The 18443-nt window shown below is 18.7% G+C and overlaps 4 protein-coding genes and 2 pseudogenes across 4 annotated transcripts, besides 2 other annotated features; 5 read left to right on the top strand and 1 right to left on the bottom strand.

The window, feature by feature from the left end:
• The first annotated feature begins 457 nt into the window (after positions 1-457).
• On the top strand, positions 458-1243 carry PF3D7_0832700 (annotated as a pseudogene).
• Positions 458-1243: a sequence feature (Plasmodium exported protein (PHISTa-like), unknown function, pseudogene).
• A 1701-nt stretch (positions 1244-2944) lies between these two features.
• Positions 2945-4028, top strand: PF3D7_0832800 (rifin; the record flags this gene model as incomplete). The annotated part of the gene is made up of 2 exons (XM_002808688.1): positions 2945-2998; positions 3162-4028. 2 exons carry the CDS (start codon positions 2945-2947, stop codon positions 4026-4028), a joined length of 921 nt encoding a protein of 306 aa, XP_002808734.1.
• Positions 4029-6169: 2141 nt separating this feature from the next.
• PF3D7_0832900 (stevor) lies at positions 6170-7180 on the top strand (the record flags this gene model as incomplete). The annotated part of the gene is made up of 2 exons (XM_002808687.1): positions 6170-6232; positions 6329-7180. 2 exons carry the CDS (start codon positions 6170-6172, stop codon positions 7178-7180), a joined length of 915 nt encoding a protein of 304 aa, XP_002808733.1.
• Positions 7181-9324: 2144 nt separating this feature from the next.
• On the top strand, positions 9325-10512 carry PF3D7_0833000 (rifin; the record flags this gene model as incomplete). Its single annotated transcript, XM_002808686.1, has 2 exons — positions 9325-9378; positions 9460-10512. The coding sequence occupies 2 exons, from the start codon at positions 9325-9327 to the stop codon at positions 10510-10512; spliced, it is 1107 nt and encodes a 368-aa protein (XP_002808732.1).
• Positions 10513-12704: 2192 nt separating this feature from the next.
• PF3D7_0833100 (rifin) lies at positions 12705-13964 on the bottom strand (the record flags this gene model as incomplete). Its single annotated transcript, XM_002808685.1, has 2 exons — positions 12705-13757; positions 13911-13964. 2 exons carry the CDS (start codon positions 13962-13964, stop codon positions 12705-12707), a joined length of 1107 nt encoding a protein of 368 aa, XP_002808731.1.
• A 2915-nt stretch (positions 13965-16879) lies between these two features.
• PF3D7_0833150 lies at positions 16880-17092 on the top strand (annotated as a pseudogene).
• Positions 16880-17092: a sequence feature (Plasmodium exported protein, unknown function, fragment, pseudogene).
• Positions 17093-18443: the final 1351 nt, after the last annotated feature.

Below are 18443 nucleotides of genomic sequence, written 5' to 3' on the forward strand. Positions count from 1 at the left end.
GTTATTAAGAGTATTATAATATTTACAAAAAGAAAATTTATAATTATATTTTTAATTTTATTAATTATATAAATATATTCATAATAATATATATACATCAAGGTAAAATCTAGAAATAATAAATATATATTAAAAAATTATTATTTATATATATTTTTTTTTGTGAAACGCACATAAATCATTAAAAGAATACTGTAAGTAATATTAATATAAATGACTTATATATTATTAATTTATTTTAATAATATAAAATATTCTTTTATAAAAAATATAAAATAACAATAGTAATAATACGTATAAGATGAAACATCTTTGTGTAGAATATTATTCTAAAAAAACGTCATTCAAAATACATCGAAAACTTGTTCCAATAGGAGAATGTTTTTAAATTTGTTGGTAATTACTGGTATATCATTGTCGTAGTACTAAACGTAAATAAATGTGAATTTTCTTTATAATATCAATTTTTATTATATATATGATGTTCGTTAACCTTTTTATATTAATTATGTTATCTTCAGGGTATAATCATATGTGAGAAAAGTGAAACGATGGATGCAGGAATTTATCATATACATAGAAGAAATTTATCGGAGTTAGAAAGTATAGAACATTCAGGATTAAGAAGTAACAATGAAATAGTTAAATTAAAAAATATTCTAGATGAAAAAAATAATAGTATTCCCCTTAGGGGAAAAAGTTTTAATAATGAAGATTATGTAAAATATTATGATGTTAGAAATGACGGAAAATGTAATAATATAAATTATGATGGTTTATAAAAATAATTAACGCTGGGAGATTTACGTACCGTGTTAAATAATTTAGAAGAACGTTCATATAATGAAGATATTTATAACATATGGAATCATGTTTTGGATATAACTAAAGATGAATTTGATGATATGTTGACAGAATTGTCATATTATATAGAAGATTATTTACATAAATATGAACATCAACGATATTATCATTTTGGGAATAAGAGATCTATATGTGCAGTAACTAAATACCGTATATGGTATAAATCAATGCATGATATCGGAGTTGCACTATTATCTACAGTTATGGTACATAATCTTAATTTTTATAATTTAGTTAAAGATTGAGCATCGTTTGATGAAATGAAAACTTTATTTTTTCATTCATAAAGTATTATGACACATTAAAAAATGATTTATTTAATGAACATAAGAATATATTTACCGAACGAATGAAAAATCCCAAAAGATTAGACATCTAACTTAAATATATATGAATGTGAATTACGTTATTTTATGGGAAAATACATGTATATATCATTTTATTATATTACATAAAAACTTAATGTAACATAAATTTATTAAATTCTTTATATCATGTGTTATATAAAGGAATATGTAATAAAACAAATATAAAATATAATATATAATTATTCGTGAGTATCCATCAACAATTTAAAAATTTCAATTTTAATAGTATCGATGTAGCTATTAATTTATGAAATGGATAGATCGATTATTTATTACACTTATTGTTAAAAAATATTTTTTTTCTAAAATAAAGGAAAATATATTAGTATCATAAAAGTTTTGTTATAAAAATATTTTAATTTTTTCTATTTTCGTTATTTTTTTTGCGTTCTTTCTTTTTCAGTTTTTCCAGTTATCATTAGTTTGTTTTTTTTTCATTTTAATTTTTTTTTTTTTTTTTTGTACTCATACGTACTATCATCAACATTATAGGAAATAATTTAATTTTTAGAAATGTTAGGAATTTTATTTTTATAAAGTTATAAATTATGTATAAAATAAAAATAAATAACTCCTTGTTTTTTCGTAATATAAATTACATAGTGTTACTTATTTAATATATAATAATAATTATTAGAATATATAGTAATTAATTATTTTGTTACAACATGTAATAATACTATTAATGTATGATAAATTGTAAAATACTATAACTATTTAAATAAATATATATATAATTATTATTATTATTATTATAAATATAATATATTTGTATAAGATAAAACATTAAATAAAACAATACAATATATTGTGTAATTGTATATATAATTCCTCATTTCATTAATTGTTTTTTTTTTTTTTTTTTTTTTTTTGGTTTTTAATAATAATAAATATTAAAATTTTTTTCGTGATAATTATATAATTTAAGAGTTTAATAATTAATAATTTTTTTAAATATGTTAAAATATGTTTATAAAAATAATAATATTAATATTTGCAACTACGTAGATAAAGTAGAGAGAGAGGTATAACACTCAAGAATTTTTAGAACATAATAAAAATTCAATTTCTATTATTTTCAAAAAATTTTATTTCTTTTATTATAATACAAAATGTTTATTGTATAGTTGTTTTATATTATTGCAATCATACAAAGTTATATCTTTGAATATTTATTATATACATATATGTTCAAATACGTTGTAATATATGTATTGTACGCATATAACAATTATTTGTCGACACACGTATATGTTATTTAGAACAAAAAACAAGTTGTTTGTAAGAATAGTTTTATTTGTTATATAAATGTTTAAGAACAAAAAAAAAAAAAAAAAAATTTAATATTACAATTTATCGTATGATAAAAATTGGATTATATTAGAAATTAAAATTCAAAATTATAAAAAAAATGTAAAAGGTTTTATTATATTATTTTCTAAAAATATTGATAAATTTTTTTTTTTTTCTTCCTATTTAGTATTTCTTAATTTTTTTTTTTTTTTTTTGTTTTAAATAAAAGGGGAAAATATGGTTTTAGTAAAAAAAAATTATTTTTATAATGGAAAAATAATTGTGTATTATATTATGGAAAAATAATAATATTTTAGTTTAAAAATATGTAATACTTTTAATAAAACACAATACATTTTTATATATTAATTATTCAGTTATACGTTTAATCATGAAATAATATAAGTATCACAATAAATATGAAATTACACTACTCTAAAATATTATTATTTCCCCTTCCATTAAATATATTGGTAACATCAACATGAAATGTATGCATGAAATAATAATAAAAAATATATATAAGTTTTTTTCATTTAAGTAAATATACTATATACATATATATTAGAAATATATATAAAATCATAAATTACAATTAAATATAACATACATGAATATATAATAAATGCTTTATAGGAGTATAGTAAAAATAAACCATACATCACACCAAATACACCAACTACGACATCACGGGGGTTAAGCGAATGTGACACATATACGTCAGTTTATGATAATGATCCCGAAATGAAAGGAGTAATGCAGGATTTTAATCGACAAGCATCACAACGTTTTGATGAATACGAAGAACGTATGATCACAAACAAACAAAAATATAAAGAACAACGTGACAAAGACATACAAAAAATTATTGTAAAAGATAAAATCCAAAAATCATTAGAAGAAAAAGTGGAAAAAGGATGTCTTAAGTGTGGGTATGGGTTAGGAGGTGTTGCAGCAGGTGTTGGAATATTTGGTGCAATAGCTGTAAATGAGTGGACAAAAACTGCCACTGCTTCCGCTATAAAATTCGCTAATCTGGAGGGTATAAAAGCAGGTATTCCAGTAGTAATTGGAAAAATAAAAGACCTTGGTTTTTTGAGTAAATTTTCTCACATTGAATGGTCAAATTTCATTAATGGATCAAATTATAAAAGTGCCAAAGGTCTTATGGAAGCTACTAAAGCTGCCGTGACTACGAATGGAAAAACTTGCCCAACTAATATTGGGCACGTGTGCGATGCCATATCTAATGGGGAACCAACATTTCAGTCAATTGCAGAAGCCGGTGAAAAAGCTGCTGCTGACGCAACTGCAGCTGTTGAAGAAGCTGAACTTTTTAAGGTAACAAATACAAGTTCTACTGCGTATAGTACAATTGGTTACTCCGGCATTGCCATATTGATTATATTATTAGTTATGATAATTATTTATTTAATTTTACGTTATCGTAGGAAAAAAAAGATGAATAAAAAACTACAATATACAAAATTATTAAATCAATAAATATATGGTTTCATAATATTAAATTCAATTTAATGTTTTGTAAATTTTATATTAAAAATACAAGGATATTATTATTATTGAATATTTATAACATTATATTTTTTTTTCCCTATAATTTTTTTTTTTTTTGTTTATTCTTATATGGTTATTAAATTATTAAATTTATATTTATTTATTATTTTTTTTTTTAGTGAAACAAGTGTAATATATATATTTTTTTAATAAAGGTCTTATATAAATATATATTGTTAGTATATATACATATATTTTTATTTATTTATTATAAACTCTTTAAGAATACCTTGTAAAATATATAATTTAAATTCCTCATATAAAATAATGTATGATGGAATATATTATATAATAAATATATTATATTATTAATCCTATGTTGATATATTATTTTAAATATAATTTTATTTATATAATATAAACTAATATAAATAAATATGAATTTAATTAACAACATTCATCTTTATCATTTTATTTTTATAATATGTATAATACATATTTATTATTATTTTATATTACATTATCATGAGTAATATAAGATATTATGTTAAAGGTTTTTTATCTTTTTTTTTTTTTTTTTAATAAAACAAAATATGTGTTATATTATAACAGGACATATATTATCAAAAATGTAATATATATATATATATATATATATATATATATATATATATATATATATTTATATATTTATATACTTATTATACACTGACAAAAATATTTTGACAAGATATATGTATATATCAACACATTACAATATAATAAGTACTAATTAACCTAATCTTACAATAATCATAATTATAAAATAGTAACAATATAATATATAATAATTATAATTATATTAGAATAATCATATTTATATGATATCCTTTTTTTTTTGCCTATTTTAATACATATAATTAATATAATAGAACATTTAAAACAATATATAAATATTAATAACTTGTAAAATATTAAAAATAAATATATATATAATTTATTTATTCTATTAATATAATATTAATAATAGATTATTTATATTATTATTATTATTTTTTTTTTATTATAGAATAGTACCAATTACTATAATTTTATTTTTAAAAAGTGCATCTTTAAGAAAACTTCTATTATAATATAATCATACCATTAATTTCTGATGCATTGTAAAAGTATTATATGTTATTTGGTATTATATAAATAAAAAATATATATGTAATGTTTACAACATAAAAAAAAATATAAATATATTATAATTATATTATTTATATTTATACATAACAATATAAAATACAGTATATCAGTATGTGGTATCTTTTTAAATTATTTTAAATTATATTCTTGTAATAATTGTATATTTTCAATTTATAAAATTTCATTTTATATTTAACTAATTTATAATTGCTTTAAATATCCTATTAATTATACATATATATTTATATATTATTATTTATAAATTAAAATAACATAATTAAATAACATAAATTAATAGATAAAATAGAGAGGATTTTCTATCATATAATAAGGCTTAGAAAAAAAAAATAAATAAACTAAAAAGAACAAATATATATAATAAAATACATATAAAATTATTTTATTTTGTTAGTTTTAAGATCAATATTATATTTTATTAATTACAAGAAAATTTGTTATTATTTCAAAAATAATAATTATATTAGAATATATTTTAGGATATTTATTTGATAAAAATCATGAGGGATATTATGATATATATATGGCTTACACCAATAACAACTATTGTTCTACACATTTATATGTGTATTTGAAGGAAAATATATTGTTATTTATTAAAATTGTATAATATATATAATGAGAGAATTATTTTAAGAAAAATTAAAAAAAAAAAAATAAATAAAATAAAAATAATATAATATAATATAAAATAAAAAAAAATTTATTTATTTTATATAATATTTAAATTTTTTTTTTAAATATTAAAAGAATATAATCATAAATTAAATTATACATATGATGAAACTATAATATTATTATATCATAAAGTTACAACAAAATTTTCGCTTATCAATATATTATATAAAATATATATTAGAAAACAAAATAGATCATTTTTTGTGAATTAGATTAATACAATTTGAAATATAACATATTATCGTTTGAATTAAAAAGTGAAAATGTATTATCTTAAAATGTTATTGTTTACCTTTTTAATAAATACATTAGTATTACCACATTATGTATGTAAAAAATATACATTATTACAATAACTTAAATATATAATATAACAATTATTACATTTCAATGTATAATCATTTAACATTTTTGTTTTTTAGGAAAATTGTCAAAATAACCATTATAATATAAACCTAATACGAAATAACACACAAAGAACAATTATAAAATCAAGATTATTAGCACAAGCGAAAAATCGTAATCCGCATTATCATAATGATCCAGAACTCAAAGAAATAATTGATAAAATGAACGAGGAAGCAATAAAAAAATACCAAAAAACTCATGATCCATATAAACAATTGAAAGAAGTAGTAGAAAAAAATGGAGCAAAATATACAGGTGGTAATGATGCAGAACCTATGTCAACGATAGAAAAGGAATTATTGGAAACGTATGAAGAAATTTTTGGTAACGAAAGTGATATTATGTTGAAATCGGGTATGAACCAAAATGATGATGACAAATCATCAACATGTGAATGTACTGATACTAATATTACAAAACTAGGAAAAACAAAAGGAAGAGATAAATATTTAAAACACCTAAAACACAGATGTATAGGTGGAATATGTTCTTGCACAGTAGGTAGTGCACTCTTAACAATGATAGGTTTGGCAGTTGCAAAAGCTGCTGCCGTTGGTCCCTTCAATTATGTTGCTAGCAATGGACTAACGTATAGTACGTGCGCATCCCATATTACTATATATAACATGTTTAATTCTATTACTCTAGGGGAAGCTGTTAAGGCAGGCGGTGGAATCTGTGTAAGTGGTGCTGGTGATTTAGTCGGAACTGCTGCAGCTTCTGCTAGTGCAATTTTTGAACCTTGTGGTATTGCAGCTTTGGTGCTACTTATATTAGCTGTTGTACTTATAATATTATACATATGGTTATATAGAAGAAGAAAAAATTCATGGAAACATGAATGTAAGAAACATTTAAGTAAGTAATGCTATTTTTGGAATATAGATGATGTTACTTAAGTGCATATAAATTATATTTTATAATAATTGTTTTTTTTTTTTCGCATATATTATTATTTAAATAATATTTTCTGATTTAAAAAATATATTTATAGAAATTGATTCATACAAAACATAAAATCGTGCGAGACAAATATTATATATAATATATATTCATGGATTGAATAATTTAAACAAATATATATAATTCTGATGTTAATTTTAATTACTATAACTTATAATTCTTTTTATTCTTTTGAATTTTATATTATAATATTTATTTTGAAAACCTTTATTCAATTTTTATATTAAATAAATATTATACAATTAAATTATAAAGAAAAATTTTCCTATTAATAATATTATTAGTGTTAATTACCACGTATTTATGCATCATAGAAATGTTCTAAATATATTGTTTTATATCTAAATCAAATAAAATAGTAACGTTTTTTAAAGAAAAATATGATTTTTATTTTTTTAAAATATTATATCCTATAAAATTCCATTTTATTTTATTTATATTTTACCTTAAACAAAAATATAGACAAACGTTTCAAAATAAAAAGGAAATAAAATTCAATATTCTATGTAAAAATATATATTCTACGAAAATATATGGTAACATATTTCCACATACCAATGAAAAAATGAAATAAACAATTTTTTTGATTTGACAAAAAAATAAATGTGAATACAATATTTTAATGTTAATAAAAAATATGTAATAATTAAAAAGGATATAATATATTTTATTTTTAATAAGTATAAAATTTATACATAAAGCATATATTTTCAAATACATAAATATATTTTGCAAACATATTTTATGAGTCCAAAACAAATGAACTAGCAGAAATATTTGCAATTCTTATAATATATATAATAATGTTTCTCTTATATAAATGTATAATATATATCTATATAAATTAAAAAGAAAATTTATATATTTTTTTTAAATTTTAAAGTGTTAATACTTTACATAGAAAAGTATAATATAAAAAATTAAACCATTTTACACTCTCTATTTTCATATATCGAAAAATAGCAAATTGATATAATATATATATATATATATATATATATATATATATATATAATAATAATAATAATAATAATAATAATAATATATTATCAGAATCTTACTATCTGTAAATTATTAATATAATATAATAGTATAACATACAACACTACATAAAACTAAGAATGTACTATTTTATTATATGTATAATTTCTCATATTGGTAACTTCTTTTTGTTTTTGTTGTTACTCAATAATAATAATAAATAAAAATATATTTATCATAATTATATGATTTAGTACTTTAGTAATAAATAAATATTTTAAATGCTTTTACATATATTTCTATAAAATGAAAATAATAATATTAATCTTAGTAATAATATAGATAAATTAGAGAGAATGGTTTAACATACAACAAATTTTAGAACAAAAAAAATAATATAATATGTCAAAATTGATTTATTAATATATATGTATATAATATTATATTAAAAATATTTTTTATCATTTATTATGACAAACAATGTTTGTTGCTAATTTTTTTTTTATAACAGCAATGTTACGAAATTATATGTTTTAATAACTATTTCAAATGTATTTCATATATATATTCTAAAATGTTATTATATATATATATATATATATATATGTCATATACAATTTCCAAAACTATGCTTTACACATTTGTAAATAATTTACAACAAAACAATACATTGTATTAATACTATATTGTAACATGTTAAAAAATACGAAAAAAATAAAAAAATATGAATATTATAATTTATTATGTGATATGCAATTGAATTCCATTACAAATTAAAAATTAAAAAAAAAAAAATTATAAAAAATATGAAATGTTTTGATAATTTTTTTTAATATTACTTTTTTTACATTTTTTTTTTTTTTTTATAATAAATAAAAGAGCAAATGTGGTTCTACTAAAAAAAAATATATATTGGTATAATGGAAAAATAATTGTTAATTATATTCAATAAATTATAATAATATTTTATGTTAAACATATTTAATTTATTTATAAAATAAAATAAAATATTTTATATGATTTTGTTATAATTTTTATCACAAATTATAATAAATAAAACAGAAAAATGAAAGTCCATTATATTAATATATTATTGTTTTCTCTTCCATTAAATATACTGGTAATTCCATGTTACATATGTATTAAATAATGATTAATATAATTATAATATAATATAATATATATATTACATTCTTTATAGGAACATAATCCATGGAACCATTACATGAAACCACATACGTACACCAATAGATCATTATGCGAATGCGAATTATATGAACCTGCCAATTATGATAATGACCCACAAATGAAAGAAGTCATGGAAAATTTCATTAAACAGACACAGCAAAGATTTCATGATTATGACGACCGTATGAAAGAAAAACGAAAGCAATGTAAAGAACGATGTGATAAAGAAATACAAAAAATTATATTAAAAGATAAATTAGAAAAGGAATTAACAGAAAAGTTTTCCACACTACACACAGATATACAAAGTGATGCTATTCCAACATGTGTTTGCGAAAAATCAGTCGCAGATAAAGTGGAAAAAACATGTTTGAGATGTGGAAGTGTGTTCGGTGGTGGTATTGCACCAAGTGTTGGTTTATTAGGAGGAATTGGTGAAGCTGCAATAAGCGCCTGGAAACCTAAGGCAATTGCTGCCGCTATTGCAGCTGCTGAAAAAGCCGGTGCTGCGGAGGGTTTAGCTGCCGGTAATGCCCTTGGTATGGAAATAGTTACTGCATTTTTAAAAGCATACAGTGTAGATAAATTTTGTCCTGAATTATTGCAATCCATTGGTAATAAGATAACTTATTATGATGTCGCAAAGATTTCTGAAATTATTATTGGAAAATATGAGGCAACTTGTAATGTGTCGACCGATACTAGTACTCAGGCTATGTGCACAGATGTTGGTACTAAATTTAAACTAATTAGAAATGAAACTATGGATTTTCTTCCAACAAGATCTGGTATAAAAACAAAGGTAATCGATTTTGTTGAAAAAGCTAAATTTTCTGCTGATACCCAAGCTGCGAAGGTGAGTTCTAAAATTACTGCTGATCTGACAGCTGAAAAGACCGGTGAGATAGCAGCTACATATGGTGCTTGGAAGACTACTATTATTGCTTCTATCGTTGCGATAGTAGTTATAGTTTTAATTATGGTAATAATATATTTAATTTTACGTTATCGACGAAAAAAAAAAATGAAGAAAAAACTGCAATATATAAAATTATTGAAAGAATAGATATGTGACGTTTGGTATTTTTGATGTTGGTAGGACGTTTGGTACACGTAGTGTTTTCGTTTGAATGTACCATTTTTTTTTTTTCATTATTAATAACTATATATTTTTATATGTATTGCGCTTTTTTATATAATTTATTTTTCTATAATTTTATTTATTTATTTATTTTTTTTTTAAAACTCTTTTAATTAATAAACAATGTAATTTTTAATTTATATAAAATACTTATACGTATTATAATATATTATTTTTTTAAAACATAATGTAACGTATATTTTTTAAATACCTCATATGTTTTTCAAAGGAATATATATCAAAAAAAACAATAAAACTTATGATTATTATGATTATGATTATTATGATTACTATTATTATAAATATTTTAAGAAACATATTATTCAAAATATTATATCTATATTTATATAATTTAAATTAAAACCAATAAGTATATTATTTCAATTCAGAATTATCTTCCTTAAAAAACCTATCATATTATATATAATGTTATTTATATTTATTTCATAATATATTTTATTATTTTAATTATTTTTTATTAGAAATACTACTAATACAATGAATTCAAAAAATAGTCAACATATAACAAAATATAATAATTATACGTAATATAACAAATAGATACAATACATAAAAAAACCAATAAAAACACAAAAAACAAATCAAATTAATAAAAATAAAACACAATAAAAAAAAGAATAATGTATATTTTTTATTTTAATATAATAATACACTTTTTCTTTATTTTGCCTTTGTAATTTTTATTATGTTGTTTTATTTAGTATAATATGTAGATATTTTTTGTTTTTATATATATATATTTATTTGATAATATGTATATATTTATGAGATATAATTTCATATATATTTCATAATTTATATTGTTCTTTTTAATTTTTTTTTAAGTGTTATTTGTTTCTATATTACGTATGCATTGATTTATTACATTATATTTTTATATATATTAAGTGGCAAAAAGAAAAAAAAAAAAAATTTGTTTATTAAATATTTTTTCTTCTGTAAAATGTTTTCCTTTTTTGTTTATATTTATATTTATATATTTTTTTTTTTTTTTTTTTTTTTTTTGTTATTTTTTAAATATATGAAATTTGTATGATATATTAAAATTTTTTTTTTTTTTTTTTTTTTTGTTATTTTTTATATATATGAAATTTATATGATATATTTCAAATTTTTTTTTTTTTTTTCTTTTTTTGCCACTTAATATATATAAAAATATAATGATAATAAATCAATGCATACCGTAATATAGAAACAAATAACACTTAAAAAAAAATTAAAAAGAACAATATAAATTATGAAATATATATGAAATTATATCTCATAAATATATACATATTATCAAATAAATATATATATATAAAAACAAAAAATATCTACATATTATACTAAATAAAACAACATAATAAAAATTAAAAAGGAAGAAAATAACGAAAAAGTGTATTATTATATTAGAATAAAAAATATTCATTATTCGTTTTTCTTTTCTTTTTTTTTTTTTTTTTTTTTCATGTATTTTTTTTGTTTTTATTAGTTCTTTTATGTATTCTATCTATTTGTTATATTACGTGTAATTATTATAATTCTTATAAGTTAAATATTTTTGTGAATTCATTGTATTAGTAGAATTTATAAAAAAAATAATAATAAAATAAATTATGAAATAAGTATAAATAAATAACATAATATATAATATGATATGTTTTTTAAGAAGATAATTGTGAATTGAAATAATATAATTATTGGTTTTAAATTAAATTATATAAATACAGATGTAATTATATTTTTAATAATATGTTTTTTATAATATTAATAATAATAGTAATCATAGTAATCATTATATAATATACGTTTTATTTGTTTTATTATATATTTCACTGAAAAATATCTGAGATATTTAATAAATATAAGTTACATAATGTTTTAAAAGATTAGATATAATGATATATATGAGTGAAGTATTTAATATAAATTAAAACTACATTATTCAATAAATAAAATATATTTAGAAAATAAATAAGATTATAGAAAAATAAATAATATATAAAAACTTAATACATATAAAAATTATTAATAATAATGAAAAATATGGTGAGTTCAAAGAAAAACAATATGTGTTCCAAACATTCTACCAACACCAACCTAACAAAACATATCTATTCTTCTAATAGTTTTATATATTGGAGTTTTTTCTTCATTTTTTTTTTTCGTCGATAACGTAAAATCTTATATATTATCACCATAATTAAAACTATGATTACTATTGCAACGATGGATGCTATTATAGGAGTATAGTAGGAAGTAGTTGCAGCTTCTACTTCGGCTATGTTTTTTGCTTCAAATGCTGCTGTTTTAGTGGCAGTCACCCTAGCAGCTTCGGTTTCAGCAGCTTGTGTACCTTCTGCAACAGCTTCTTCTACCTTTTTTTTTATAATAGCTTGTGCTAAACTTCTATCCCATATACCTTGATGATTTGGCTGAACCAAATTGCAAACAGGACCACTAAATTTAAAAGTACCGACAGGGCGACCATTAACAACACTAGGTGTACATGACGTGATATAATGAGAATAAACATTATCATTAATGACAGACACATTCATATAATTTGTTACATCAATAATTGTTTCCAATTGTTTATTACCTACAAAGTATATACCCAATGTGTGTAATTGATCAATAACAACTTTAGTACCCGCCAAATGTCCTGCTTTAATACCGGCCGCAGCACCTGCTTGTTTAGCTAATTCCATAGCCGCTGCAAGTTCTGCAGTTTTCCACACATTTACAGCAACTGAACCAGTTAATCCAATCATTGGTGCAACACTTCCTAGACCATAACCACATCTCAAGCATCCTCTTTCCACTTTATCTGCTAACGATTTTTCGCAAATACATGTTGGAATGGCGTCACTTTGTATATCCGTGTCTAACGTAGCAAATTTGTCCATTAATTCTTTTTCTAATTTATCTTTTAAAATAATTTTTTGGATTTCCTTATCACATTTATCTTTACATATTTGTCGTCTTTCTTGCAATCTTTCATCGTATTCTTGAAACCTTTGTGTTGTACGATCATGAAATTGTTGCATCACCCTTTTCATTTCAGGATCGTTGTCACAATTAGGCACATATAATTCGCATTCGCATAATAACCTGATAGTTGGTGTATGGTGTGGTGTGATGGATGGAATTTGTTGGGTATTTACCTATAAAAAAAGTGTATATATATGTAATGTTTATTTGTAGTTTATGATTTTATATATTTGTAATTAATATGTATATTTAAACTATATATATAAGTCATATAGATATAATAATTATATTTATGAATATTTTATTTATTTATCACATAATGTTACCAATATATTTAATTTTAGAGGAAACAATAATATATTAGTATAATGGATTTTCATTTTTTATTGTGATACGTATATTATTTTATGATTAAAATTATATCTAAATATAATGAATATATATAATAATATATATTATTCAATGAACAGAAATAAATATAATAAATTCAAAATATTAATATATTTTTTATAATATAATACACAATTATTTTCCCATTATGCAAATATATTTTTTTTATAGTCGAACCACATTTGCCCTTTTATTTATTACAAAAAAAAAAAAAAGAAAAAAAAAAAAAATTAATATTAAAAAATATTAACCAAAACATTTTATATTTTTTATAATTTTTTTTTAATTTTTAATGAAATTTAATTTTATATCAACACAATAAATTATAATGGTCATTGTTTTTTTATTTTTTTTTTCTTTTCATATTTTGTAATAATATGTTACGATATAGTATTAATACAACGTATTTTTGTGTTGTAAAATATATACATATGTGTAAATTAATGGCTGTTGAACGTGTATACCACATATAATTTACAATTTGGAAAAACCTATTAGTGAAATTGATATTGCAACATGTATGTTAACTATATTGCTGTCATATAAAAATCATTGCATATCATAATATTTGTTATTAAACGTAAAAAAAACAATATATATTTTTTAATAATAATAATTAAACCAAATATATTTTAACAAAGTATTTATGTTCTTTTTTTTTTCTTTTGTTCTAAAATTTATTGTATGTTATACGTTTCTCTCTAATGTATCTAAAATTATATAAATATAAATATATATATATATTTTTAAAATTATATTACGTTAAAAAAAAAAATATTTATATATAATATTAAAAATAAATTAAAGAAAAAAGAAATTATTAAGATTAATAAAATACTATTGTATAGTTTTATGTAGTGTTGTGCGTTATACAAATATATACTATTCATAATATAGAAATTATTGTAATATTTTGATAATATATGTATTATATTAAATATTAAAATTGTAGATATATTATTTTAGAATTTCTTGATATAATATTTGTAGGATTACTAGTTGTAATAATATACTTATATATATTTAAATAAAAAAAAAATTATGTTAATTATTATTATTATATATATATTGAAAAGAAATATACGACTTTACATAATAAATACGATAAACAAAAATATATTTTTCTATTATGTTCAATTACTAATATTATATATATATATAATCGTTTGCGTATTGTTTCTAAAATGGTAGCTATTTTCTATAATAATAATAGTATGTATAATTTAAAAAAATATAAATAAAAATATATATAAATATATAATGTAAACAATATATTATAAATAATGACAGAAAGAAAATATATTGGTTCATATGAGAAAAGAACTTTCTGTAATATTATATAAAGTAAACAACACATGCTTATATTTTGTAAATGAATAATTGTGTTAACACATCGTAATTTCAATTTTATTTATATAGAGTATGGAATAATTACATATATATTATTAAATATTAATATAATAATATATTATTATTAGATATAGTTCTATAACAATTATTAAGCAGTAAATATATATATATATATATATATATATATATATATATACTGTAAATTCTAATTTATAGTATTTATTTTTATAATAATAATAATAATAATAAATATTAATATATATATATATATATACAATTTTTCGTCCAATTAATTTATACTTTTATGTCAATTTTACATATATATAATAATAATGGTAATGAAAAAATACCTATGTATATAAAAATTCCGTATTATTCCAGTGATAAATGGTGCCATATATTTAGAGTGAACTTATTTTAAAATCTAATCATTTATAGTTTTACCTTTTAATGTCTTTTCATAAACTATAGATTATATATATAATTTATTAAAGAACAAAATAACCATTTTAACGAAACATAAATATAGTTATAACTGTCTCTTATCTACCGAATAACAATTTTACTAAAATATAAAGAAACATGTATAACAATAAAACAGATTTTACAATTGCATTGAAATCGTTTATATAGTGATGCATGCATTGTTAACATGGTTGTAGCACCATTCATATTATAAATGCTTATTGACATGATATAGTTAATTATTAATCTATATATATTTATAGTAACAAGTATGAAATAATAAGACAATAAAATATTATAATTGGCTTATTTTATATATATAAATGAAAATTCGTTTGAAAATTCTATATAAAGGTAAAACTGTGATAATAAAACGATGATAATTATTATGATAATGATTATTATAATTATAGCAATTATATTACTTTATAATTTATAATATACAACTACTTATTAACAATACGTCAATTTTATAAAACGTGAATAAAAAAAACAGGAAGGTATAAATAATACTAACCATAAAAGATATAAATGGATTTTTCTAAAATATTTTTTGTTATATTTTTTTATGATTTTATCGCAATATATATATATATATATATAATAACGCACATATATATATATATATATATATATATGTATTATGTAAATAAAAATTATATAAAATATGTAAAACGAAATTCATAGCATAATAATAGTTATTTAGTTGTGATGGTTATTAGATACACTTTAATTTTTATTTAAAATATAACTTATTTCTATGAAATAATATATAATAATCATATTAATATTTGTAGTATCAATTTTTGTACATAACACATATGTATATTATCTATATATTTTTTGTATTTTATTTGAATACATAAATTATTATATATTAATACGACATTCATTTTACTTTTTATATTAATTATATTTTTTTTTTTTCTTCAGAGTATAATCATATATGGTAAAAGTGAAAAAAAGGATGAAGGAATTTATCATATTATATAAAAGATTATTTACTTATAAATATCAATGTTATCATCATTTTTATCATAGCGATAGACCTATATGTGTAAATAATAAACACCGTACATGGTATAATTCAATGCATGATATTTGAGTGGCACTATTATCTACAGATATTGAACATACACTTAATTTTTATAAATTAGTTAAAGATGGAAAATCAATTGATGAAATGAAAAATTGTATTTATGCTTTTATAAAGTATTATAATACATTACAAAATGATTTATTTAATGAACATAAGACAATATTTACAGATAGGATGAAAAATACACAAAAATTAGATATGTAAAATAAATTTATATGAGTGTCAATTATATAGTTATATGGGAAAACACATTTATGTATAGTATTACACTATTTTATAAAAACTTAATATAACGTATATTCATTAAATGCTTTATATTAGTTCGTATATAAAGCAATAACTAATAACACAAATATAGAATATATTATAATATATAATTATTCGTGAGTATTCTTCAACAATTTCAAAATTAAATTTTAATAGTATTAATGTATCTATTAATTTATGAAATTCATCCATCGGTTATTTATTACACATATTGCTAAAAAGTGTTTTTAAAAAAAAAAAATATATATATACGTATAAGATTCATGCTATTGTAGCAATATTTTAATGTTTTATATTTTCCTTGTTCTTTTTTCTTTCTTGCTTACTCATTTTGTTCTAGTTTTTTTTTTTTTTTTTTTTTTTTTTGTACTCATACGTACTATCATCATCATTATAGTTAACAATTTTATTTTTAGAAATATTAAGAATTTTTTTTTTTAATAGTTATAAATTATGTATAAATTAAAAGTAAATAACTCGGTTTTTTTTTTTTGGTAAGATGTATAACATTGTGTTACTTATTTAATATATAATAATAATATAATTATTAAAATATATAGTAATTAATAATTTTGTTGCAACATGTAATAATACAATTAATGTATGATAAATTGTAATATACTATGATTATTTTAAGAAATATATATATATATATATATAATAATTAAAAATAGTATATATTTGTATAAGATAAAACCCTACATAAAACAATACAATATATTGTGTAATTGTATATATAATTTCTGATTTCATTAATTGGTTTTTTTTTTTTTTTTTTTTTTTTTTTAAATTTTTTTTTCTAATAATAATAAATATTAAAAATATTTTTTTGTGATAATTATATAATTAAATAATTTAATAATTAATATTTTTTTAAAATAAGTTCAAATATTTTTATAAAAATAATAATATTAACCTTTGCAACTACGTAGATAAATTAGAGAGAAAGTTATAACATGCAACAATTTTTAGAAGAACAAAAAAAAATAATAACAAAACCTAAAAGAAATACAATTACTATTAGTTTGAAAAATATTTATTTCTTTTATTATGATACAAAATGTTTATTCTATAATTGTTTATAAAATTGAAATAATGCCAATTTTATGTTGTAATATATATTCATATATGTTGTAATAAGTTCCTATATACTTATTGTATACCTTTAAAAATTAATTCTGTACACATTTTTATTTTATTTACATCGAAAAACTATTTATTTGTAACTATAGTTTTATTTATTATATACATATATATTAAAATAAAATTAATAATATAATTTATCGTA

Source organism: Plasmodium falciparum, assembly GCF_000002765.6.
Source record: "Plasmodium falciparum 3D7 genome assembly, chromosome: 8".
NCBI lineage: Eukaryota > Apicomplexa > Aconoidasida > Haemosporida > Plasmodiidae > Plasmodium > Plasmodium falciparum.